The sequence below is a fragment of the Rhinatrema bivittatum genome, chromosome 6 (genome assembly GCF_901001135.1).
Source record: "Rhinatrema bivittatum chromosome 6, aRhiBiv1.1, whole genome shotgun sequence".
NCBI lineage: Eukaryota > Metazoa > Chordata > Amphibia > Gymnophiona > Rhinatrematidae > Rhinatrema > Rhinatrema bivittatum.
Window position 1 is genome coordinate 35,535,131 of NC_042620.1, and position 25,645 is coordinate 35,560,775.

The following is a 25,645-nucleotide window of genomic DNA, read 5'->3' on the forward strand; positions in this document are numbered from 1 at the left end:
AGATAATATAGCTGTGATGCACCTCCCTCCCGACTCCACCCCCCCCCCCCCCTTTCCTGACTCAGTCAAAGTTACCTGGACACAGTTCAAGCAAAGAATAACTTCACTGTTTATTGGAGTAGAGGCAGGCCCGGAGCTTTATGCACTAAACAGTTCCCAAGTAAAACGTTTGTAGTAAGGCAGGGCTTTCTAGCCCACCGTAGAAGCAGTGAGGGCATGTGGGGCACAGACCCTCGGCTGATTCCCCCGCCCCCCCCCCCCCCCAGTTCAGAATCCTGGGCGTTAATCCACCTTGCTAGCTCGTTACGTAGTCCGACCCTTCTTGGATACTTATTCCTCTCCCACACTGCCCATCGTTATTGCTACAGGGACTTGTTAGCCGCTGCCCAACCAGAGTACCCAGAGCGAGGTAGAGGATTATTACGTAATTTGTTTCTGATACCCTCTGCATGAACGTAACACATAACATAGCACAAGGAGAGGGGAGGAGTGGAGGCCAGGTACAGGATTACTGAATAAGTCAAAACATTGGAGTAATCAGGGCAAAGTGCAGGGTCTATTAAATAGTTTGTCATAGATAGAGGATCCAAAATAAATAAACACAATCTCACAGCGTACCAGAAAGCAAAGGTAAAAAAAAAAAGAAAAAAGCACATTTAATAAGCAAAAAAAGAGCCTTGGACCTATGATTATTATACATGACCGTTCTTGTGGAGAAGAGTTTTTACTAAGTAACCACTCCGGTGTTACGATGGTCCTCTAATGAATCATTTTTGCCGAATTCGTAAAATTTTAAGAGTTTGAGTGTTTTTCTTTAATTTTCACTCTCACTTCTGGGATTATTTTTGATGATTTAATAAATAAATAAATAAGAAAAGGCAAGCAGTGGAGTTGAAGGCCGGAGTCTTGGGGATGGGGAGAGGCAGAGGCCTGAGGCAGTGTATTTAGCTTATAGGAAATGACCCTGGGGATGTTGCTAGCTGAGAGGGATAGGCTTGGTGAGAGAGTCGGTGTGTTGGGTGGCTGGATCCGGCCTCTGTCGGCAGAGCGTTCTGGAGCCTGGGGAGGAAGCTGCGCTCATAGTTTCGGCCCTTAAGGGGCAGGGAGCTCTAGGAGTGCCTCTTTTTCTGATTTTAGGCAGCAGTAGGGTTTGTAGGGGGGGGGACAGGTGATCCTTCGATAATTTAGGTCTAGCAGAGGGCTTGGAATTGAGTCTGCTAAGAGATTTGTAGCCTGTGTAAGTTCCGGAGGAAGTAGGCTAATGCGCTCTCTGTAGCTGCAGTCAGATAATATCTGTGCTTGCACCAGGCAGGGGAGCCATCCCACCCGTTGAGAGGGGTAGCGGTTCCAGAGGACTGGGCCCATCCAGTCGGCCATCAGACTTCCACTTCCCCAAAAACCAACTCACCATCCTGCGACAAAATATTATTGAACAACCCCTCCAGAGTGTCAAGCCAAAGCATCATAAACCCATTCTGTTTCCAGATTCCATTCTTGAGGGTAGATGGGAGGGACACTCTAAACAGAAAAGGGAAGAGTCACTTTTTAAAGGGGCCTCCAGTGCACACCTCTGTGGCCCCCGAAGCCTGCAATTCCAGGCAGGATATTATGCCATAGCCTGGCAGGGAGAGGGAAGCAAGGATGGCCGAACTGCCAGCCCCCATCCCGAGTGCCATGTCCTTACATCAACTGCAAGCACTTCAGCCTTGGCCTCTCATTAACAGAGAAAGCAGGGATTTATGCTTAATCACTTTCCAAATGCATCAGATTGGAAATTGAGAGGCACAGCTGTCCTCCAAAATGATACTCCTGGGGGTATTCTGTGCATCAACATTTTAAATTCTGAAAAAATTCTGCATAGTTTTTATAAGTCAAAATAACAAAATATGCATCACGGTCTTTGAATAATTAACGTAAAATGTAATACAGAAAACGTATTACTCAAAGATGCAGCGTTTTAAATATTTTGAGCACAATTCCCCTAGAAGTGCACTGTAGGAATGTCCCTTCCATTTTTCTTACTACTCCCCTAGCCAGACCCCTTTCACTTTGCCCTCTCGGACTCTTAACTCCTTTGCTCCCTACTAACTCTCCTCTAGCCCTCCAGGCTCAACTCCCTTCCACTCTATCTCCAACTCGCCCAGTGTTTGACCCCCCCCCCCCTCTCAACCAGGCTCCCTCTCTCTCGCTCACATACACACCCTCTCACAAGCTTCCTTTCTCTCCCTCACCCACACACCCTCAACCTGGCTCTCTCGCCCTCTTGCACACCTACCCACACACAAACCTCTGCACACAGACTCCCTCTCTCTCACCACACACACACTCACACATGCTCCCTCCCTCGCTTTCTCTCTGTCAAATACACACTCACACACAGCTCTTCACCCAGGCTCCCTCTCTCACACAGAAGCGTGTACCCTCACTCCCACACAGTGACCTTCACACGCACTTACTGTTTCTCTTACATAGGCTCAGCTCTCTCAATTTGCTGCAGACATGCAGCTGTCCTGGGCCTCTTGCTTCTCTCCCCCTCTGCTCCTAATCTTTGACCGCGAGCAGGATGGTCTCCGCTCATGGCCTGCCGGGCCTCATTCAGTCTTCGGCCGAGAGCGGGATGGGTTTCGCTCGCCGCGAACCGAGCCTCTCACCAAACATTAAAATTCTGTGCTGGGCCGTTGCACGCGGAATTCTCCCAGAAGTAAAAATCCAGTGCAACTTATTTATATTCTCTCCTTTCAAACACTTCAAAGCGGATTACGTTCAGGTACCGTACGTATTTCCCTGTCCCCCGAGGAACTCTTCCCCCTAGTAAAGAAAAGCTGCAAGCAATGGATCTGTGGTGTTGTTAAAATACACTGTGGTGCTAGACCTCACCCCCACCCTCTTTTCCTTAGACACATGGAGGAGTAACACCAGCATTTGTTGGTCAGCTTTTGACCTTGGCTGTGCTGGATTCCACTGTGACAGTAGCAAGGAACAACGGTGCCTCTACCACCGCAGGAGTACAAAACTTGAAGGGTCTGATTTACCAAGCGTCTGCTCTGGTTTTGTGGCCGTGGGACCGTTCCCCTTCATAGGTCAAGCCCTAAACTTGCACCACGGTGGAAACAGAACTCAACGTTCGCAGCCTGTTCCATGGCTTGGCAGTTCTCAACACCCAAAGCAGTTTATATCCTTAACATCTTATTAGACAAAGCATCCTTTCAGCCTGAAAAAAAAAAAAAAAAAAGCAAAACACAAAGCCTGCCCTCTGGGATTTTTTTTTTTTTTAATAACTTTTTATTAGTTAAAAACTTGATGCATTGTAAACAGTATTGCCAAGACATTTTACATTTTCAAAGATTAGCAAGCGTACGTCTTAATAATAAAAGACTTCACATGAGCGGATCACCTTGAATGTTTGTTTTTAAACACAACCATTATCACATTCACCCCCCTTATATGAAACCTGAGCAAGGATCGGTCCCAAATCTGAACTCAAATAATCGCTCATCGATCCACACATCTGGATTGCCCACAACATGAGAACATAAGAAAATGCCATACTGGGTCAGACCAGGGGTCCATCAAGGCCAGTATCCTGTGTCCCAACAGTGGCCATACCAAGATACAAACATGAAGGGGGTCGATTTTAAAAGGCGCGAGCGCGCGTGGTTCCCGGCACGCGCACATGGACGCACCGATTTTATAACATGCGCGTGTCGCTGCGTGCGTATTATAAAACACAATATCCGCGCGCGCATGAGCACCCGATTTTATAATTGGCATGTGCGGGCGGGTGCCCCATGCACACGCGCGGGGGGGATTTTTAAATTACGCGCAGCGACGCGATCAGCCTTTTTCCCAGTTAAGGAGCGGAATGGGAGGGAACTTCCCTAACCCTAATTCTATCCTTCCTTCTTTTCCTCTCTGACCCCCTGAACTAAATCTATCTATCCCCAATTCTTTCTTTCTTACTTACTGCCCCTCCGGAGTAGAAGTAAACTCCACATGCTGGCCGGCTGCCAGCGCGTGCTTCCCCGGGCCCCCCCCCCCAGCCGGCCCCTTTTAATAGGCCCGGCATTTCTGCGCATATCGGGGGTTATGTGCATAGCCGGGCCCGTTCTAAAATGTGTACGGCAGGCGCAAGGCCCGGCCATGCGCATAACTCCCGAATTTTACACGCGCAGCGGTTTTTAAATTCAGGCTTACATGAATAGATTCCAGGCTACTAATCCTTATTGATTAATAGCAGTTTATGGACTTCTGCTCTAGGACTTTACCCAAACCTTTTTTAAACCCGGTTACACTAACTAGTTTAATTGTACATTGAGTGAAAAAGAATTTTCTCTGATTTGTTTTAAATGAGCTACTTGTTAACTTCATGGAGGCCCGCCTAGTCCTTGTATTATGTGAAAGAGTAAATAACCGATTCAAATTTACCCATTCAAGTCCTTTCATGATTTTGTAGACCTCTATCATATCCCCTCTCAGCCGTCTCTTCTCCAAGATGAACAGCCCTAGCCTTTTTAGCCTTTCCTCATAGGGAGAACCATTCCATCCCCTTTATCATTTTGGTCGCCCTTCTCTGTACCTTCTCCAGTGCAATTATATCTTTTTTGAGATGTGACGACCAGAACTGTACACAGTATTCAAGGTGTGGTCTCACCATGGAGCGATAGAGGCATTATGACATTTTCCGTTTTATTAACCATTCCCTTCCTGATAAGTCCTAACATTCTGTTTGCTTTCTTGACCGCCACATCACACTGAGCCGACGATTTTAAAGTATTATCCACTATGATGCCTAGATCTTTTTCCTGGGTGGTAGCACCCAATATGGAATGTAACATCGTGTAACCACAGCATGGGTTATTTTTCCCTATATGCATCATCTTGCACTTGTCCACATTAAATTTTATCTGCCATTTGGATGCCCAATCTTCCAGTCTCACAAAGTCGTCCTGCAATTTATCACAATCCGCTTGTGATTTAACTACTCTGAATAATTTTGTATCATCCGCAAATTTAAGCACATCACTCATTATGCCCCTTTCCAGATCATTTATAAATATACTAAAAAGCACTGGTCCAAGTACAGATCCCTGAGGCACTCCACTGTTTATCTTTTTCCACTGTGAAAACTGACCATTTGATCCCACTCTCTGTTTCCTGTCTTTTAACCAGTTTGTAATCCACAAATGGATATCGCCTCCTATCCCATGACCTTTTAGTTTTCTTTAGATGCCTGTCATGAGGGAATTTGTCAAACACAGACACACAAACTCACTAAGGAATATGCCCCAATAGTTTACTTCTCCCCAAAACTTTTAAAGTTCTAAAATTTCCCACTGCAATACTTGCCGATTCTCTTCAGCCACCAGCAAGGTGATCCTCTCCTCTCAGTGCTCCCACACGATCTAATCTGATGCTACCAAATGGCTCACAAGAAATGTACTTAATTTATTCTGTTTGCAGAAAACATAGAATGAGCTAATTCACTTGCTTTCACTCCTTTTTCTGGTACCAACCAGTATTTTTCTCTCTTATCCTGAAAATTAATTACATGAAATATCTACTATAGTATTACTAATTAATCTCCTCCCGAAACTTTATTTGATTCCACAATAATTAAATTTATCTAAACGACTTCATTGTGATACTCTGCCAGCCAGTATCCACCCCCCTAACTAGTGGGATAGTGAAGGTAGGGGTGGGCGGGAGTTGGAATGGAGGAGAGGGTGCTCCTTGTTTGCATAGTAGATGTGGGGGGGGGGGGGGGGGGGGGGGGGGGGGGGAGAATGTGTGGACAGAATAAATGATATATTTGAATGGTGATCTTTAAGAGCCGTTTATGGTAGGTAAAACAGTATAACAGATCTAGCCTGGGGGTTGCCCTAGAACTGAGTGGCCTAATCTCAGGAAAGTCCAATCCAGGACACCAACAGTAGGATGGACTTCCTCCTAGGCCGGCCACCTTTCCTTCGGGTTGAGCCCTCCGGCGAGGCATGAGAAACAAGGGTGTGCCCCCGACATGAACGACGAGCAGGAACGAACCGGAAATTCCTCTCGGAGATCCGAGAGGAAGAACAAACAGGAACTCTGAGTGTACAAGCTGAAGATAATGAAGTGTAATCCCGTTTTAGAGTAGCGATTAGCTACCAACGGGGCGTAAAACATAAGAACATGCTATACTGGGTCAGACCATAGGTTCATCAAGCCCAGCAACCTGTCTCCAACAGTGGCCAATCCAGGCCATAAGAACCTGGCAAGTACCCAAAAACTAAGTCTATCCCATGTTACTGTTGCTAGTAATAGCAATGGCTATTTTCTAAGTCAACTTAATTAATAGCAGGTAATGGACTTCTCCTCCAAGAACTTATCCAATCCTTTTTTAAACCCAGCTACACTAACTGCACTATCCACATCCCCTGGCAACAAATTCCAGAGTTTAATTGTGCACTGAGTGAAAAAGAACTTTCTCCGATTAGTCTTAAATGTGCCACATGCTAACTTCATGGAGTGCCCCCTAGTCCTTTTATTATCCAAAAGAGTAAATAATCGATTCCCATTTACCCGTTCTAGACCTCTCATGATCTTAAAGACCTCTATCATACCCTCCTCAGCCATCTCTTTTCCAAGCTGAACAGCCCTAACCTCTTCAGCCTTTCCTCATAGGGGAGCTGTTCCATCCCCTTTATCATTTTGGTCGCCCTTCTCTGTACCTTCTCCATCACAACTATATCTTTTTTGAGATGCGGCGACCAGAATTGTACACAGTATTCAAGGTGCGGTCTCACCATGGAGTGATACAGAGGCATTATGACATTTTCCATTTTATTCGCTATTCCCTTTCTAATAATAATTTACAGTTCTAGGAGCTGACTCCACTTATGGAATCTGTTGCACAGTCTCGTTCACCTCAGGGCAGGGTTCTTTACTGGATGGGGGGAAGGATTTTCTCCTTCAAGACCCTGCCTCTTTTACCTGGGGAGGTAAACCTTTCTTTTGCCACTGCAAATGATGCGGGTGCCAAATAAACCACGCAGGAGACTCGGAGGGCGTGTCCAAAATTAAACTTTATTGTTAGTGTCTTGATTTTATATAATATTGCAAATAACTTTTAAAATCTGTAATGAACTCCAAAACACCAAAAAAAAAAAATATTTTTTAATTTTTTATTTATGCATTTCAATATACATAGGAAATTAACTTTCAATACAGAAATCAAGGAAAGAACATATTATTAAACAATTTCCATTTGTAAATTTATATACGATTCTGTATACATCAAGAATGAATATGGTAATCCACAAGGAGAATAATAAAGAATATTAGTGGATAAATGAAATCTGAGAATTAACTCATTTAAACAATTGAAATTATAAGGTAACAACTTGCCATCTATCTTGCCTCATTGACCAAGACTGAAGGTTTATGGGCTTGTGAATCTAAAAAAACTCTTTATTGTGAAATATCATAGAAGAGATATTTCTGATTTTGCAAAACTATCTCGTATTTATAGGGAAATCTTATTAACATTTTCCCTCCAATATTTTCTACTTCAGATTTAGATGCAAGAAATGTCTTTCTCCTTAATTGTGTCTGACGTGATAGGTCTGGATATATCCAGATTGGGGCTCCATGAAATTTCTCCGTTCTTTTCTTCATATAAATATGAAATACTGCATCCCTGTCTGTTGCAAAAACAAATGATACATGTAATATAGCTCTAGATGTAATTTTTGTTTCTGCAGAGGCTTCTATGATTTCTGATAAATTTAATTGTGGTTCTAATGGCTTGCCCTCTGAAATTACATCCTTCCCCTTTGTTGCTACATAATAAATTTTTGAAATGGGGGGAATGGATTTTTTAGGCATTTGTAAAAGAAATTAGCGCCTACCCAAAGGTAGGTGTTAATTTCTGCCGGCACCAGGAAAGTGCACAGAAAAGTAGTAAAAACTGCTTTTTTGTATACCCTACGACTTAATATCATGTAACCTCCAGCATGATTAATATGATTGCAAGGAACATGCTAAGATTTCAGGATTAGTTCTGGATAGCTCACAGGAAGTGGTCCCTAACCAACAGGCAAAACTCAGATCCGTGTCTTCAGGAAAATAATAAATCTCTTGCATGGCGATATTAAGTTGGAGGTCCCAAAAGTTAAAAATAATTTTAAAAAAAAATTTAAATTGGTTCGCGGGTTGAAAACCGGACGCTCAATTTTGCCGGTGTCTGGTTTTCAAATTGAGCGTCGGCTGTCAAACTCGCTGACAGCCACCACTCCTGTAAAAAATGAGGTGCTAGGGATGCGCTAGTGTCCCTAGCACCTCTTTCTACCGCGGGCCCTCATTTGCATGTGGGCCGATACTAAATCGGCCTGAAAGAGAGGGGGATGGTCATCCCAGCACCCTCAAAGGGAGGAGCTGTACCAAATGGTGCCTCCTCTTAGTTTCTAACCTATTCTGTTTCTAGCCAAAAGAGTTACCAGGGCAATATTGGTAATGAACCCCAGGGGGTCATTACAGAAGTCTTCTGGAAACAGGAGCAGAGTCAGAGTACAAGGACTGGAAGGTAGGACCAAGTTCTGGCAATTGACTGCTGAGTCTGCTTCAGTATAAGTCTGTACAGGAAACAAGATGGCTGCCAGGGGAAAGCAAGGAGCACAGAGCTGGGTGGACTAGACAGACATGTCAAGTGGCTCATAGCACTACTTGCAGGTGGAGGAATACTTGGCAACGGATCCTTACAAACAGACTTTTACCTGCTGGGATGGGTTTTTAGAAACTTGCCCACCCTATGTGCAGGTAGACTTATGCCCGTAGTGATCGCACACGCCCGACTTTACCCACAGTAGGGGGAGGTGTTCCTCAGGACAGGGACTGGTACGCACACTATTTTTCTACCTGCACAACCTAATAGGTATAAATGCATGACAGTAGTTTTCCTAGGCTAAAAGTGAAAATTGGTGTATGCTGATACAAAATTTGTGGGTAACTGACTTTTTCCAGCAATGCCGGCAGTTCCAAAAACACCCCCTGTATGTACAGCAAGGAGCCTAAGTGTGTAAGGGAGGCCTCTTCCATTAATGAGTTTAAATCAAATCGTGTTGTCACATCAGGGGGTTATTAGTCTTCTGCCTATGATATAAGGAAGCATGCCATCATAAAACTTTATTTCTTGTTATTTTGTTTTCTTATAACTGTATGTTTTATTGTACCCATCCCCAGGCATTCCTGTAGGTATGGGTAATAAATACTTTTTAATAAATAAATAGATTTGACTGCAGTTTGGCAGCCCTGAACCGACAGGCAAAGCAACAGCATGGGGAAAACAAAAAATAATATACCTTCAGTGTTCCACCTTTAAATCTATGCATAGTCTTGACACAAAAAGGAAGTTATTGTAGGTTTTTTTTTCTTTCGTTTAAACTGTTCATTGCAGTGGAGGAATATACAAGGTACATGATAGCCGCAACCATTTTTTTCACTAAAACATTTACTGCGCAAGGAAAAAGGTGCACCAAAATGTTATAAACCCCCAAGAAATTCATGCTTGGGTTTAACTGTATTTTACTACTTGGCTAATATCTTCTGCGATCATCGATGAGGACTCTATTTTTAGCTGGTGTAATGTGGATAGTGTAAACAGTGGTAGCTAAATATAAATTCACAGGTGTATGTATATACATTGTGTACCTGATTGCAGTACCGCCTTTGCGTGGAGTCCTAATGGAACGGTCCAGTATGACCTGTATCCTCCAGCATGATTAATATGATTGCAAGGAACATGCTAAGATTTCAGGGTTAGTTCTGGATAGCTCACAGGAAGTGGTCCCTAACCAACAGGCAAAACTCAGAACCGTGTCTTCAGGAAAACAATAAATCTCTTGCACCCGCCCCTCTTCGGTAATCAGCACCGTCAAAAATTATCATTACTGCCCCAGTCCAGCAAATTCAAATACAGCGAGTGAGTATTTATTTTATTTGTTGAAAAGCATTTCTATTCTGCGCTCTCCAAGGTTCGGTGTGGGTTACAATAACAACAATCATAATTAAAAGTAACTTACAAATCAAGACACGCAGTAATGCCGCAGAAGATGCTGGAAATCATGGAACTGCTGAGGACACCATATCGGTGGTGGAAAATTTCGGATATGCTTGTATGGATAGGTAGGTTTTCAAAGCTTTCTTAAAGGTTTTTGAGTTTGTGAGAGAACAAATTGTTAGGGGAATAGGGTTCCAAATGATAAGCTCTGCTATGGAAAATGCTCTTTCGTGTGTGACTGCTAGCCGAGCATGCCTAGCAGCTGGAATATTCAGAAGAAGTTGCTTGGAAGACCTGAGGTTTCTCATAGGAATATAGAGATGTAATGATGAGCTAATCCATGGGTAAGTGACATTGTTAAGAAGGTTGTAAATTATAATGGCCACCTTGCGACACTCGAGGAATGGTCTAAGGTCAGGCAGCTAAGGTTTAATACTAAAAAATACAAATGCATGTAGGATGCAAAAACCCAAGGGAAAGGTACAGTATTGGAAGTGAAAGTCTTCTAAGCACAAAGGAAGAGGGAGATCTGAGGGTGATTATATCTGATGATCTTATGGTGGCCAAACAGGTGGATAAAACAACAGTAAAAGCCAGAAAGAAGCTTGGCTGCATAGGGAGAGGAATGGTCAGCAGAAAACGGGAGGAGATATTGCCCCTGGATAGGACCCTGGTGAGACCTCACTTGAAATGCTATGTATAATTCTGAAGAGTGCACCTTCAGAAGGATATAAACAGGATGGAGTCGGTCCAGTGAGTGGCTACTAAAATAGTCAGTGGTCTTCATTCTAAAGCGTATAGGGATAGACTGAAAGATCTAAACGTATATACCCTAGAGGAAAGGGAAGATATGATAGAGACATTCAAATATCTCAAAGGATTCCGTGCATAGGAGACGAGCCTCTTTCAATGGAAAGGAGGCTGTAGAACAAGGGGACATGAGGTGCAGGTGAAAGGGGGTAAATGTAGACATAATTATTGGAAATATTTCTTAACAGAGAGGGTGGTGGATGCATAGTCTCCCAGTGGAAATGGTGGAGACAAAAACAGCATCTGAATTCAAGAAAGCATGGGCTAAATAAAGGGATCTCTAAGGAAGTGATAAGAATTATAATACTAAATTAATTGGACAGGTAGGCAGACTAGATGGGCCATATGGTCTTTTTCTGCCATCATGTTTCTATTCTCCACTGAACAGACAAGCAATGGAGTGATTGAAGCAGACGGGCAGTGGAATTTTGAACAAGTTGCATGGCTCTGAGTGTGCATTTTGGTAGTCCTGTGTTTAGGAAGTTACAGTAATCAGTGCCTGTTAGGATTAGGGCTTAGTGAGCTGTTCGAAAATCTGGCAGTTCCAAGAGAAGTTTTATGTGTCGAAGTAATCTGAGTTTGGCGCAAGAGGCTTGAACGACGGATTTGTTTTGGGATTTCATGGTTAATGTAGGTTCCAGGATAACACCTTAAGTTGCGTAAATTATGTGCAATGGAGAGTATATGATTATCAAATTTGAAAGTTGATGGAGTTTGATAAGGAGTTGAATGGGCCGGAATTACTATTTCGGTTTTCTGAGTTTGTTGTGTGCAAGCCAGTAGTAGAGAAGCTCAGAGAAGCATAATAAATGTACAGTGGCAGACCATATGGCTTTTAAAGGAAAGAAGAAGTGAATGTCATTTAACATACAGGCATTATGATAGGCCCAGAGTGGATAGTAAAGAGCAGAGGGGCATGAGGTATATGTTGAAAGGAGCTGCAGAATGCACTGAGGGACACCAGTAGAGATAGGGGACCAGTCTGAGGTGGCAGAGGCTATTTGGATACGTTGTGAACGGTTATGAAGGAATGATTTAAACCAGGAGTAGACCGTACCATAAATCTCAACCTTGGCGAGACGAGTGAGTAAAATATCATGATTTAATGTGTCAAATGCAGCGGTAAGATCTAGCAGAATTAACATGTAAGATGAACCAGAGTCAAAGCCACTTTGAATGATGTTGGTCCTGGATAGGAGAGTCTCAGTGCTATGGGGTTTTCTGAAGCCGAACTGGTATTGTTCAAGAATCAGGGGCAGTTCTATAATGAGGTAGGGTGAGGTAGCCACTCAGGTGGCAAACTTTTGGAGCAACAAAAAGTGTCCTCCCCCCAAATGCCAGGAGGCTGCCTCAGCTTGCCGCCAGATTGGTCAGCTAAACGTCAGCGGGGTTCCCAATCCCTGCCGGCGACCAAAAAAAGGAGGAGGCCCCACCGGCAGCAGAAGGAAGAGAAGCTTGGGCCTTGTGCCACCAGTGGAGCCCATCCTGCCGGCAGCAGGAGGAGGAGAAAGTCAGGCTTTGTGCCGCCAGTGGCAGGAGGAGAAGCTCTGGCCTCGCACCACCGGCGGAGTCCATCCCACCAGCGGCAGAAGGTGAAGGCCGTGCTCGGGCTCTTCCTCGTGTGCTGGCCCTGCAATGTTCAACAACTCTCGGTGCTATCACTTCCTGTGTTCTCATCTTACGATGCACGAGATGAAAACATAGGAAGGGCTGACACCACGAGTAGTGAATGCTGCAGGAACAGCACACAAGAGGAGCCGAAGAATGGGTGCTCTCGCCAAAGAAGAAGGTTCAGGATGGCGGCAGCAGCAGTGGAGGAGGAATGACCCATGGATCCTGGCTGCCTGGGTTGCGTGCGTGCGTGAGTGAATGGGAGGTTGCCTGGGATGAGTGAGTGTGTGTGTGTGAACGGAAGCCTACCTGGATCGCATGCGTGTGTTTGTGAATGGGAGCCTGCTTGGGATTTGGGTGGATGTGAATAGGAGTCTGCCTGGGATTTTGGTGTGTGTGTGTGTGTATGAATGGGAGCCTGCTTGGGGTATGCTTATGTGAATGGGAGCTTGTCTGGGTTGTGTGTGTTTGTGTGTGTGTGTGTGTGTGTGTGTGTGTGCGCGTGTGCAAGAGAGAATAGGAGCTGCCTGGCTTTTGTGTGATAGGGTGTGTGTGTGTGTGTTTTCCTATCGTTTTGTCGCCCCCCCCCCCCCCGAACCGCGACGAAATAGGAAATATCGTCTATATTTCCTATTTTGTCGCCAAAGGAATGCACATCCCTATGAGAAAGAGAAGAGAAAGTTCAGTTGTGCTCCTAAGTTTACCTACTCCTATCAGAATTTGTAAGATGCGTAGCATTTTAAGAAAACTTGAGTGATCAGACAAAACACGTCTGTTATTTATAATGTGTTTCAAATTAAACTATTTATGCTTCACAGAGTAGCACAATCATTAAACCATAGCAATAAAGGAAATAATAAAATGGCCCTGTTCAAATGTTTGCACACCCTTGAAAGTGTGGGTTGATAATATACACTCAGGTTGGCACACACAGGTTGAGATGGCAATGAAGGGTAGGTATCCACGCCTGTGCCTTGTTTGATTGTAATTAGAGTCTGTGTATAAATGGTCAATGAGTTTTCTTGCGGTTTCCAGTTCAGTTTTTGTCTGCGCGTTTGTATTTCTACTTTATGGTTGCTCTAGTCTGTATTTGGCGAGGGTCTGTTTATGTTCTGCATGTGCGACTGGGGTGAGGCATTCTCCTAACAGGAAGTGTATTAGTGTATTCGGGCTTTCAGAGGGTCAAGCCCCCACCCGACATACATTACACTTGGATTCCAGTCACATCAGTGCATGTAAATATAAGGTAAGGGATATTTTTACCTCAGAATACTGTATGGATATATTTCATGTAAAATATTATAAATGCGTAACTCTTAACTGTGTGTGTGGAATGGGCCTGGGAGGGGGGGGGGGTTTGCATTGTGTATGGCTATAAGGTTCACCTAGGGCACCTAATATATTCCCTTGCACCAACCATAGGTTCCGGGTGTTGCGCTTCCCGGTCGCGTACGCTCCGCTGCCGGGCCTGCTCACCTCTCTCGGCCGAGCACAGGCCTCCCTTCCGCTGCCGGTCCCGACCATCGGCGCTCCCCTCTGCCCGCGACGGCTCCGGCAGAGTCACAGGCCTCTCCGCGGAGCTCCCGCCGGGGCTCCGTGTCCAGCTTCTCCTCGGCCCTGCCCCTAGGTGCGCGCGCGCGGCCAGCGTCACAGCATTTAAAGGGCCAAGCGCGGGAAACCAGGACCTGATGCTCTCCGACGACATATCCTTCCCTCGATATATAAGACAGGGGTCCTGTTCCAGCGTCCCCCTGTTCCTTTGTCTCCCCAGGTAGTACCATTCGGACTGTCTTCTCAGTTCTGACCTCTGCCTGTTTCTTTGACTACATTTGACCGTCGCCTGGATTTGACCTTTGCCTGTTTCTTGACCATGTCTGCACGCTGCCTGGAACTGACCTCTACCTGAACATTGACCATGTCTGACCACCGCCTGGAACCTGACCTTTGCCTGACTGACTATCCACTGACTGACCACTGGTATTGACCCTTGCTTTGGCTGCCTATGCGATCCTTGATTCTGGCCTTGATCCTTGCTCGCCTTTTAAAGATGCTGTCTGGCCTTCTCTGGCTCCTGAGCACCCTGATCTGAACATCGATCGCGCACCGTTGTTCGTGGTGGGCACACCCCTGAACTTTATCTCTCGGAGATCCTGCGAGGCCCATCTAAGACCAGGCAGCCCGGGTAACCAAGGGCTGAACCTGAGGGAACCCCAGGTTGCTATGGTGAAGCTCCAGCGAGCCTCTGTCTCCTCCTGTGCTCCGCCTCCTGGTGGCAGGCGCTCTCTGGGTCCGACCAGGGAGCCTACCAATCCTGCACCAGGCCAAGGGTCCACCTCCTGGCGCAACACCGGGGAAGGTGGTAAAGAGCCAGGGGGTGGAGGTATCAGTTTTTAACATTTGTATCACTGGAGGGAACTGGGCTCTTTTTGGATGGCCTGGGACAGAGAATAAATTAATGGAGGGAGGGGCAGCAGATTGTTTGCACAGGGCAACAAAAATGCTAGCACTGGCCTAGAGTATGTGTGAGCATTTGTGAGAAGAAGTATGTATATGAGCATCTGTGTGTGTGTGTGAAAGAGCATGTGTGAAAGCATCTGTGTGCGAGTGGGAGAGAATGTGTGAAAGCATCTGTGTGAGAAGGGGCATGTGAGAGCATCTGTATGCGTGTGAGAGCATGTGTGTGCTTGTGAGAATATCTGGGTGCATGTATGTGAAAGAGCATGTGTGAAAGTATCTGTGTGCATGTGTCAGAGTGTGTGTGTGTGTGTGTAAATCTCACAGTGATTGAAAATCAAAGGTTCCCAGATATGAAAAGCCAGGATTTTTATTCTCATTATTAGTTTTAATTATTGGGTGTTATTTGATGTCTGTTATTTTGAAATATTATTGATGTTTGGGAAATTTTTGAATTTTTATGACTTTTTAATTATTGGTTGTTATTCTATTCATTTGCTGTTTTGAAATATTCTTTTTTATTAGTTTGATTTTGCTATTATGATTGATGTTTATATTCCTTGATTTTATTGTTTTGTGGAATATCATTTCTATTTTTACATTGTAGCTCTGCATACAGTCTGATTTGTTGACCATTGCAGTTCATACTTTATGGTCTCTGTATTCTGTATTTGGTGAGGATCTGTCTGTGTTCTGCACATGGGACGGAGGTGAGGCATTCCAATAGTGTGTAGTTTCTGTGTAGGGATCTATAGCTGCCTGGCTTGTTCTATGTTCCTAATAGGAGGTATATTGGTGTTTAAGGTCTGGCAGATTTGCCTTTGCATAATTAGGATTTTTACTGTTTGAGGGCTGGCAGTTAGGGTTCTTTTAGTATGGGAGGTTTACAAATGTAACCCCCTTTTTTTTGGAGGATTGTTCTTCCTTAGGGCCCACAACTAATTTATTTCTTCGGAGGCTGCTCCGGCTAACGATTCCATCCCATGCTAACTCTTAATCCTTGGGAACGCTTGTTATGTGGGGAAGCTCTCGCCTATGGGCCAGACAATGAGAAAAGGTCACCAGTGTGCGTCAGAAATGTAGATGCTTCTCATGAGGTGAGAGGCTGAAATGATTCAGACAGGACCAGGTCTGGGTGTTAAAATAAAGTTTTCTGATTTGATACTCATAAATTAAAGTCCATTACACAGAAGTGTGACTTTACATCAGACTGATGTGACATAGCACATTGCTCCTACCATGTGACAGGGGCCGACCAATGGCACCGGTAGCTCCTGTGACATAGTAAGGGCAAAGGCTATCGGCGCCATTTTGAATACCGGCAGCCGACGGCGTGAGTGCAGTAGATGGCTCCCGGACCCCCGCTGGACCACCAGGGAGTTTTGGCAAGTCTTGGGGGGGTCAGGAGGGTGGGGGTTTTGTTTAAATTCGCTCCTTTAGACGGCCGAATAATTCAGTGAAGATTCGTTGTATTCATGGGAAATCGCGATACGTTTCACAACCCTACGAATACAACGAATATGGCCCTATACTTTGTGGATTGCCAATACGTTGCAAACGAATGCACACCCCTACTGAGGAGTATGGATGACTCTTTACAAACAGGCCGATAAAGTAAAGTCACGCCGAAAATGGGCACTCAGGGTTGAGCGCTCAATTTCCTAATGTGCACCCAGCCACCTCTCCTGGGCACGCGATACAATATTTAAATGAGGGGGTCGTGCTAAAAGGAGGCGCTAGGGACAATTGTGCGCCCCTGGCGCCTCCTTGGCAGCGGGCATCCAGGAGAAGTGCCCATCAGCGGGTTAGGAGGAAGTGGCTATCAGCGGGTTAGAAAAATGGATGCTCAGTTTTACGAGCATCCCTTTTCCTAACCCGTGCACAGCCAAAGGCTAGGAAAAGGGACGCTCGTTAATTGAGTGCGCAGTCCAAACAGTGCGCTCAGCTGAGCGTGCTTTACTGTATCGGCCTGAAAGTGTGTTCTAAGAACAGGAACAGTGATCTGGTGGCTAGACCCAGAGAGTCTGCTACACAAATATTATAATTTAATTTATTCTGGGCTTTCTGAGGGCAGAGCCAACATGTATTACTATAGATCTAATACCATATGCATTCAAAGTGTGGTTTTTGTAGTTCTGATATTTTGTGATATTTTTACCTCAGCAGCCTGTACTCTCAAAGTCCGTTTTCATGTAAAATTGATTATTATAAATGCAGAATTTTTGTGTGTAATCAGGGCAGGTGGCCATAGGTACAAGGTTTTAAAGCATGCCTAGGTTGCTTAATGCTCTTGCACCAGCCTGGTGAGATTCCCCACGCCCGCCCGCCATCTCCCACTTCTCCAGGAGAAAACGGCTGAGGAAAAGGTGGGAGGCAGGTGTGAGGGTTCCTGGGAGCATCATCATCACTAGCACCCTATCTGTAAATCAAATCAAGGAAAGGGCCAGACTACAAAGAGCCTTTCTTGATGATTTGACCTGTACCGTGCCTTGAGGGCAAGGGCTCAATTCTCATCCCTCACCTTAGGCAATAGATTGCCTTCAGCTGCCCCTATCAAGAACTGTACGGCCTTCGAAGAAGCGGGAGAGTTGTTTTAACAGTGCAGAGTCCATGAAAAACGCAAGGAAACCTGGAGACCTCTGTGTCCGCAGCAAGAAGTTTTTGCTTTAAAAGAAAAGCCTTAAAGAAGGAAATTTCATCCTAATGAGGAAACATCCCTCCCCCTCCCGGGTGAAAAAGGCGCCTCGCGCAGAGGTTGGTTCGAACGCTCGTTTCGCTCCCTCCCCGTGCACCTGATTTTCACCGCGTGGGGCGGTAACCAGCAGGCAGCCCGGCCCCGCCTCCCCCTCCGCCCCCGCCCTGGGCAGGCGCGCGGGCTCTGCTCTCCGGGCTGCCGCTCGCCTGTCATGAGCGGCCGCGGTGCAGAATGAAAGGCGGCCGACATGCCGAGCCCTGCAGGTCTTGCGTGGGCTGCTTCCTAAGCAAGTGTTGCTGCAGCTGCTGCCCGGGCGCAGGTCAGTGCTGGCTGGACCTCCTCTCGGTCTCGCTCTCTCTGTCTCTCCTGCCGGCGCGTGCACGTTTAAGGCCGACCGCGAGCTGGCGGAGTTTGGGCAAAGCCCGGGGACCCCCACCGGGCGCTTGTTCCTGCGGGAGTGCAGCAGGTTCCTTCACACTCTTGTGTGTCGATGCGTTAAGGCACGAAGCGGTTTTTTCGTTAGCTTTTTCTGCAGGTGGCTGGGCGACCTTAAGAAGCGAGCACGGTACTGTAGACTGCTTCGCTGGTGCTTTAGTTTAGCTGGAGTAGTGCATGGGCAGGAAAGCCGTGCGTGCCCTAACTTACGGTGCCCGTAGGACTGTGTCTGCACAAAGGAAAAATAGTTTTGGTTTTTTTTTGTTTGGATATGGTTTATGTGATAGCCTTTGATAGCTCCTTTAAATACTTTTTTGCCGGTCAGTGCTAGCAATTACCTAGAGACAAATATGAAAGTGCTGGGACTGAAGAGCTAACTGCAAGAAGCCCTGATCTTTCCCAAAAAAAAAAGCCGCCGTGGCTCTGGCCTTGGCAGATGCGAGGAGAGCAGTAATGTGCGCCGCGTTAGAAGATGGCTTGGTGCATTTACAAGTTTCCATCGCGGAACCGGTGTTGCACGTCAGACTGGCAGAAAAAGCCCCCCCCCCCGACCCCCAAACTCCCGTCTGCGCTCCTTCTCTGCCTTTCAGAGTGGCCTCAGCTCGGGCCGCCACTGACGGCGAGCATCGCGAAACTGGCCCCTGGGCTTAAACGCGCAGGGTCATTAGGAATATCCCGGGAGGCGACTGGCATTTTAGTGCATTCGATGTTTAAAAGGTTTCTAAGGACTTGTCTGCGGAATGTGGGGAACAAGGAAGCCCGCTTGTTATTTAAGTCTAGAAATAATCTTAACCAGCAAACACAAAGCGATGCGCACCAAAGTCTAAAAACATACAGAAAGTTGGGGGAGCTTTTTAAAATAAGTAATGCATGGTTATGCCAAACTGAATTTCCCTTGAAAGAATCCCTTCCTCCGATCGGCGCTAATAGATGAATTAATGCACTTCTCCTGTCCCTAAGATAAAAGAGCCCCCTGTCTCCCGGCTTTCTTTAAGAGCCAGCGGGGCGCACAGGGCGGGTTAATTCGGAGCCCCTCCTAAGGCTTTTGTTCCGGGGCCCTGAGAAGTCGGGATGACTGATAAAGGCAGCGACGGGGGGGCTTTGTCGCATGGTTCCCTGCTGCTCTGCCCTCAGTGCTCCTGCCATCTACGGTGGGTGGGTGGGTGAGGCGTCAAAACCCTTGAACACGCCACCTGGACCGGTGGCCCAGTGGCAATTCCTTCGGAGAAATAACTCGCATAACAAGGTCAGGGATAATGGCAGCCAGTTAATTTATGGCGGTTTTGCTACATCCAACTAATTTAAAACAAAAAAAAAAAAAGCCCCTTAACGTTTTCTCTTTACTTTCACCGCACTTCTATTATTCCCTGTTGGATGGAATTGGTATGAAATAGCTTGTGCAGTTTAAGGTGGAGCGGAAGAGTTGGAAAAGTTAGAGGTGCTTTTGCGGTTTTGTTTTTTTTAAGCTTGCATTGAAGGTTTTGTTCTGATCAGAAATCTTGCTGCTGGGCTGAAGGTCGCTCTCGTTTGGCTTTCAGACAGATCCTTGAGAAGTTTTCCTGGGAAGTGCATAATTTTCTACCTAGATCATTACTGCAGAGTAAAAGAACTGGGTGGTAGGGAGAAGGGAGGTAATTAGCCTGGCATGTCAGTTTTATAATGAGAAAAGACAAGGTTAGCGTGATCACTCAGGACTGGTTGTGAGAAAAAATCTTAATTTAGACTCCATGACTCTTGACTTCTCACGAGGAAGAGTGTTCCCTACAAATTTGCCTCAAGACTTAAGTTGTGACACATTCGTGGTCAGTGACATTGCCATCGCATTTGTGTTGTCCTCTTCCTTCTCATCATTTTAGTGAAGGTGGCTGTGGCAAAAAAAAAAAAAAAAATCCCTGTAACCTAGCAGATAAAGAAGAAAAACCCTAACGCCTAAGGCTGACTTTGCCATTAGCTGTGAGATGTAAAAGGTGGCATTTGTGCCTGGCCCTCTCTTCCGCCCCCTCCCAGGAAACCAGCATCCCTTCAATAGGATAAATATGGCCAGTGGGCCGAGCATGCCCTTTGCTGGAAGGTCAGGGTAGTGTTAAGGCTGTTCTAGTGTGACCCTTTCGCTCAAAATCTGCTCAGGTGCTCCTGGGAGAGCTGAATGTAAAGAAGAAAACAGAGCTGCAGAAGGTAAAAAAAAAAGTGCATAAGCTCCGCAAGCCATTTGGCAACTAAGTAGTTTTTTGGGGGATTTTTTTTGCTCAATTATTTGACTTCCTGAGGCTTTTGGAAGGGAAAGAATGGCACGGAAAAAAAAATGGAGACGGGTAAAACCTCAGCAGTGTGTGTCTTCTGCCCAGTTCTTAAACTTAGCACTCTAGGGCAAAAATGTAACAATGCCCTTTTGTTTTCATGGTTTGTGTGTGTGTGTGTGTGCGCGCGCGTTAAAGCGTTGGTAAAAGATGCACTCCTTCAAAACAAGTGCCAGCAAACAGGCCCATACGATAGCGGCCCGCGTTAAACGGGCACTCGTGATTGGGCGCGGGCCGATCCACCTCTCCCGGGTGCCCGATCTAATATTTAAATCGGGTATGGCGCTAAGGGAAAATTGCGCGCCCCTAGTGGCTCCTTGGCAGCGGGCGCACGGGGGGGAGGTGGCTGTCAGCCGCTTGGGAAAACGGATGCTCACTAATTGAGCGTTCCTTTTCCTAACCTGACAGCCGGCCCGCTGTGTTTGGGGTTTTTTTTTTTTTTTATTTCTATTTCAGTTCCTCAGACCTAATATCGCAATGATATTAAGCCAGAGGAACTGAAAAGAACAGAAAAGCAGTATTTTCTGCTTTTCTGTTAATCTTTTTTTGGGCTCCTCAAGAATTTTACTCCTGCTCTGGCCAGGCATTAATTTTTGCAGGTTAAAATGTGCGCGTTGGGTGCGCTTTTTTTTTTTTTTTAATTGGGGGAGAATAGCTAATAGCCTCGTCAACACGTATTTGCATGTGATGAGCGCTATCAACTTCGCGGAGGGTTGGACGCTCATTTTGGATGAGCTAATTCCTTTATAGCATAAGGGGTTGTGGGCGCGCTCAGCTGAGTGCACTGTATTGGATCGGTTTGCTTGTGTATTGCGGACTTTTTACTGTATTATCTTTTCCTAAAGCTTAAATCTGGCCCTTAATACGATGGGCCTTTTTTTAGGGGGAAAATGTAATCAAATGTCTCAGCAGGTCCTTTAATATGAGGGATGGGCAAGTAATTTGGCGCATCCTTATTTAGGAAGGGGGGGAGAGCTCTGAGGTTTGTGAAGCCATAAACACAAGAGTGAGTGAAACCTATATATAAAAAAAAAAAAATCGCCTATGCATTTACTTTCTGTTTGTGCCCTACAGCGACCAAATTGTCGACATGCATATCAGTACTAAAGCTAGAAGCTTAGAGGTAGATTTTAAAAAGCCGCACATGGGCGCGCGTCTATTTTATAACATGCGCGCATCACGCGATAAGAGATGAAGTAAGCCCTGTGCGCTGGCTGCCTGCCGGCGCATGCTGTCTCAGCCAGCCCCCACCTCACACAGCCTCCGCCGCCAGCCCTCCCCTTCTGACCAGCCCGGCACTTCCGCTTGTACCGGGAGATGAATGCATGGCCGGGCCGTCTTTAAAATGCGCTCGGCACGCTCAACCCAGCCACGCGTGTATCTCTGTTTTTTTGGGGGGTTTTTTTGCGTGCACCAGTCTTTAAAAATCTTCCCTTTAATGTTTTCCCACGAAACTTACAAACCTAGCCCAAAATTGGCAAAAAAGACAGTTGTTTCCCCATTACAGTTATGGATCTAGTGCAAAACTGTTTTTGGGGAAAAAGTGCTGAACTGCTCTGCAATTCACTTCTTACTTGTTGAAAACAGTCCCCAGGCTGTGGTCCTGTCCTCGCATAGTAACCTGGGTGGATGTCTGCAAATAAGGATGATGACGACGTTTGTATGTACAGTACCAGTCCGTACTACAGAGTTGGCAGGCTTTTTGTTAGCTGAAAAAGATTATTCACATTGCAGAGCATGCAGTATTGTAACTTTAGACTAGCAAGAGCCACATTTAGAATATATGCTAACAGAACGTAATTAAATTAAACTTTTAATATTGGTAATGGTGCAAAATACAGTTCAGCAAACTAACTGGCAGTGTTTTGGTATTGTGCAGTTACCCTGTTGTGCATTTTTCGTAGGATGAAGCGTGCTCTCTTCTGCTTGTTTCCAGCTGGGGTTGGAATGACTTGGGTGGGGGAGAATTGAAGGGGATAGAGGAGGGTCTGGCTGTGCTATCCTCTGGAATGCTAACTGATGAAGCCTGCATTCCTTTCTACTCCGTTTAACAAAAGCTTTAGCTTGGAGGGGTGGGGATGGGCCTGGTGACTTGACCCCCTTCTGTTGTCCCTGGTAATAAAGGGGAATGCAGATAGAACATATACCCGCAAACCGCAGGCTTAATGGTGGCCTCATCCTAGGTGGACCAAAGGGGAGGAGGAGGGATCTGATGGCTGCAGCAGAGAACTGTCAGGAGAGCTCCAGTCCTGCTCTTTCACCCACCAGACCGAGCCAGGGGAAGAGTTGGGTAAGCCACAGTCTCCCATAGAAATGCTGATTAATGGTGGGAGACTGGCTGGGCCTCATAGTCTGGCCTTAACTGTAATCTAGGACCTAATTCTTCATCCTCGCTTGGGAGATGTAGCAGGCACCCAAACCATTAGCCAGACTGGCCACCTAGCAGTATAAATGAAGGCCGTCAGCCCAAAAGCACCAGGTGACGCGGCCTTCCTGGACTAACTTAACACATTTCCTAGCTAGGACCCCCCCCCCCTAGATCAGATCACAGCAAAACGAAAGGGTGTTGGGGGTGAATGGGGGAGGGGCAGTATGAACCCAGTTTAATTATATTAATGGGTTAATAGCAGAAGCAGCATTCACATCGGCTGTTTGGCCGCCGAACGTTGTCATTTCTTCTCTCGCCTTTTTGGGTTGTTTGTCCTCTTCCAGCGTCGTTTTCTGGTAAAAGCCGCGCATGGGCTTCCTTTGCACTTTCTGGCAGTGGTGTGTTTTAATAATGGTTTCACTCATCCTGGATGAGATCTTATGACCCCTACGGGATTAATTAGTCTGTGTAAATATTTTTTGAAAGGGAGAACGCTTGGCGTGTCATTGCTATATAAAATCCCACAGCTTGCTGGAGCGATGCGGGTGGAAAAGTGAATAGGGACGGGGCTGACCTTTTTTTTTTTTTTGGAGTTATGGTACAATCTGGGTGGTATTGATGGCTTTTCTTCCTCTTGGGTTGTGATGCCTGCCTGCCACCACCACACCCCCCCTTGACTAAAAAACAAATAGAAACATTCCAGTCATATCAGCATTTTTTAATGTCTGGATTTTTGTATTGGTGGGAGGGGAAGGAGATTGCATGGGAAGATGCCAGCCTCCCCCTCGTTTGCAGCCTTTGTGACCCGGTAGTTGACCTGGTTCTAGAACGGAGACGGTCTGACCATGCCCTGCCGCCTTCCAGGTATCCGCAGGTAAAGTTCACCATTGATTTCCCCCCCCCAACGTGGCGCGGTCTGCAGTTTTGTCATGGACTTGCAGGAGGAGGAAAGGGCCGGCACAGTGTAGCGGAAGCAGTTTGGAGAATCCAGAGGCTCTTGCCCCTAACATCTGGCTCATGGTAACTCCTGATAGTCGTGGCACCTGGGAGTAACCTTCTGTCCCCCTGCCTGAAATCCCTAGGCCTGTACATTTTATACAGTGTTCTCACTCACGAGATGGGCTCGCTAAACTCCATTACTCTGCAAGGAGCCAGTTGCAGACTGCCAGAGAAATCCACTGGGAAAATATCCATTTAATAAGCAGACAGCAGTCTCACCCACACCCCACTCCCCACCCCTCCCAAAAAAACCCAAAAAGGGCCATTTGAACACAAAGCGTTGTTTTGTAACAAGGTAGATATGGGGTTTTCTGTGCCTGAATTCAGCCCCCAAGTTCTCCTTTGGTGTAGGTTGCGAGCTACTTTTTACAGAGGCGAAAGACGTGATCTTGTGCGGACAGCTAGTAAGCATTCATTTGTGATTGACAGTAGAGTTCCCTGAGAATCTTTTCCCTAGCTCAGTCCTTTAGCTCTGGGTAGAAATGCAGCAGATAAAAATGAACCTGGGGGGAATCACACCCTTCTGGTACTGTTGATCCCTAAGCGGCCGATGCAATAAATTTTGCGGAAAACGGGCACTGAAAAGTCAGCGCCTGCTTTCTTAGCGCACGTATGGCGCTCGCGCCATGCAATATGCAAATTAGGGGGTCGTGCTAGCATGGAGGCGCTAGGGTCGCTTGTGCAACCTTAGCACCTCCTTGATAACGCGACCCCGCGGTGGCTGCCGGTTATGAAGACCGCCGCCGGTAAACTCTGCATCGATTTTCATAACCGGCCGTCTGCCAGTAATGAAAACGGATGCAGAGTTTCTTTAAAACTATGAATGGAGTGGAATGGGTAAATGTTTTTATCGGCGTCCGTTTCCATTACTGGCAGACGGCCGGTTATGAAAACAAGACGCCGAGTTTACCGGCGTCTGTCTTCGTAACTCGGCGGTCTGCCAAGGTTTGTTTTTTTTTGTTTGTTTGTTTTTTTGTTTTTATTGAAGGAGTACAGAAAAGCAGTGTTTGTTTGTTTGGGTTTTTTTTTTCTGCTTTTCTGTACTTCTACGTGCGCTCAGCTATTAACGCCTGCTCCAGGCAGGTGTTAATATCTGAGCAATAAATATTTTTTTGATTGCTAACTCATTCACTCCGCGTCAGACACGCGTTAAATAGGCACTAATCCCCCTATTGCATTAGGGGGTGGATTAGGGCCTATCTAACCCCACGTCCGACAGCAGGTTAAACAGTGCGCTCGTGTGAGCGCTCTGTATTGCATCGGCCCCCAAGAGATTTTAGCCTGCTTAATTTATTTGCCTTTCCAAATGCATGCCCAAAGAGAGCTACAATGCAGGTACAGCAGGTAGGTCCCTGCCCCAGGGAGCTTACAGTTGAAGTTGGTACCTGAGGCAATGGAGGAGGATTTTTTTTTTTTTGTTGTTGTTGCCGAAAATCACAAAGAGCCCTGGCTTTTCTGATTCTCAGTCTGCTGCGCTAAGCACTAGACCGTTCCTTCACTCCTTTTAGATTTTGTTAGATGTTTCCCCTAATAGCTCTAACTCCGCCCCCCCATCCCTCCCTGCCCTGATCAGTGACCTCAGATTTATAATTCTGTATACCATACTCATTCTCTTTCTAAAAGCTGCATAATCTTATGCAGCTCATACCATCCATTTAAAAAAAAAAATCTTCATAAATTGGATTATTTTAATTATAAATAAGTTTTATACAGAATTTAGCCAGGCAAAGAGTCATAATCCTTTACTGGAGAGCTTGCAGTCTGGCAGAGAGTTTAGGGAAACAGAATGAGGCACAGAGGACAATCGAGATACTTCCTAGAGATGGGGATGTGTACAGCTCTCGCTGGACTCCGCTGCCGGTCAGATTTGTATGAAGTGCTGCATGGTATTTCTGGAAGACAAGTTCATTGGATTCATCCAAGCGAGTAGGAGGATTCTGGTC

General features: G+C 46.1%; 1 protein-coding gene across 6 annotated transcripts in view; it reads left to right on the forward strand.

The window, feature by feature from the left end:
* KALRN (kalirin RhoGEF kinase) overlaps positions 1-25,645 on the forward strand; it is a 1,195,491-nt gene that overhangs the window by 943,262 nt on the left and 226,584 nt on the right. The window contains exon 1 of one of the 6 annotated variants that reach the window (XM_029605244.1): positions 17,690-17,922. The exons of the other annotated variants lie outside the window; for them this stretch is intronic. Coding sequence (XP_029461104.1) covers positions 17,835-17,922 — 88 coding nt within the window. The 5' untranslated portion in view covers positions 17,690-17,834. Of the gene's footprint in view, positions 1-17,689; positions 17,923-25,645 lie in introns of those variants that run through there. 6 annotated transcript variants of the gene reach the window in all.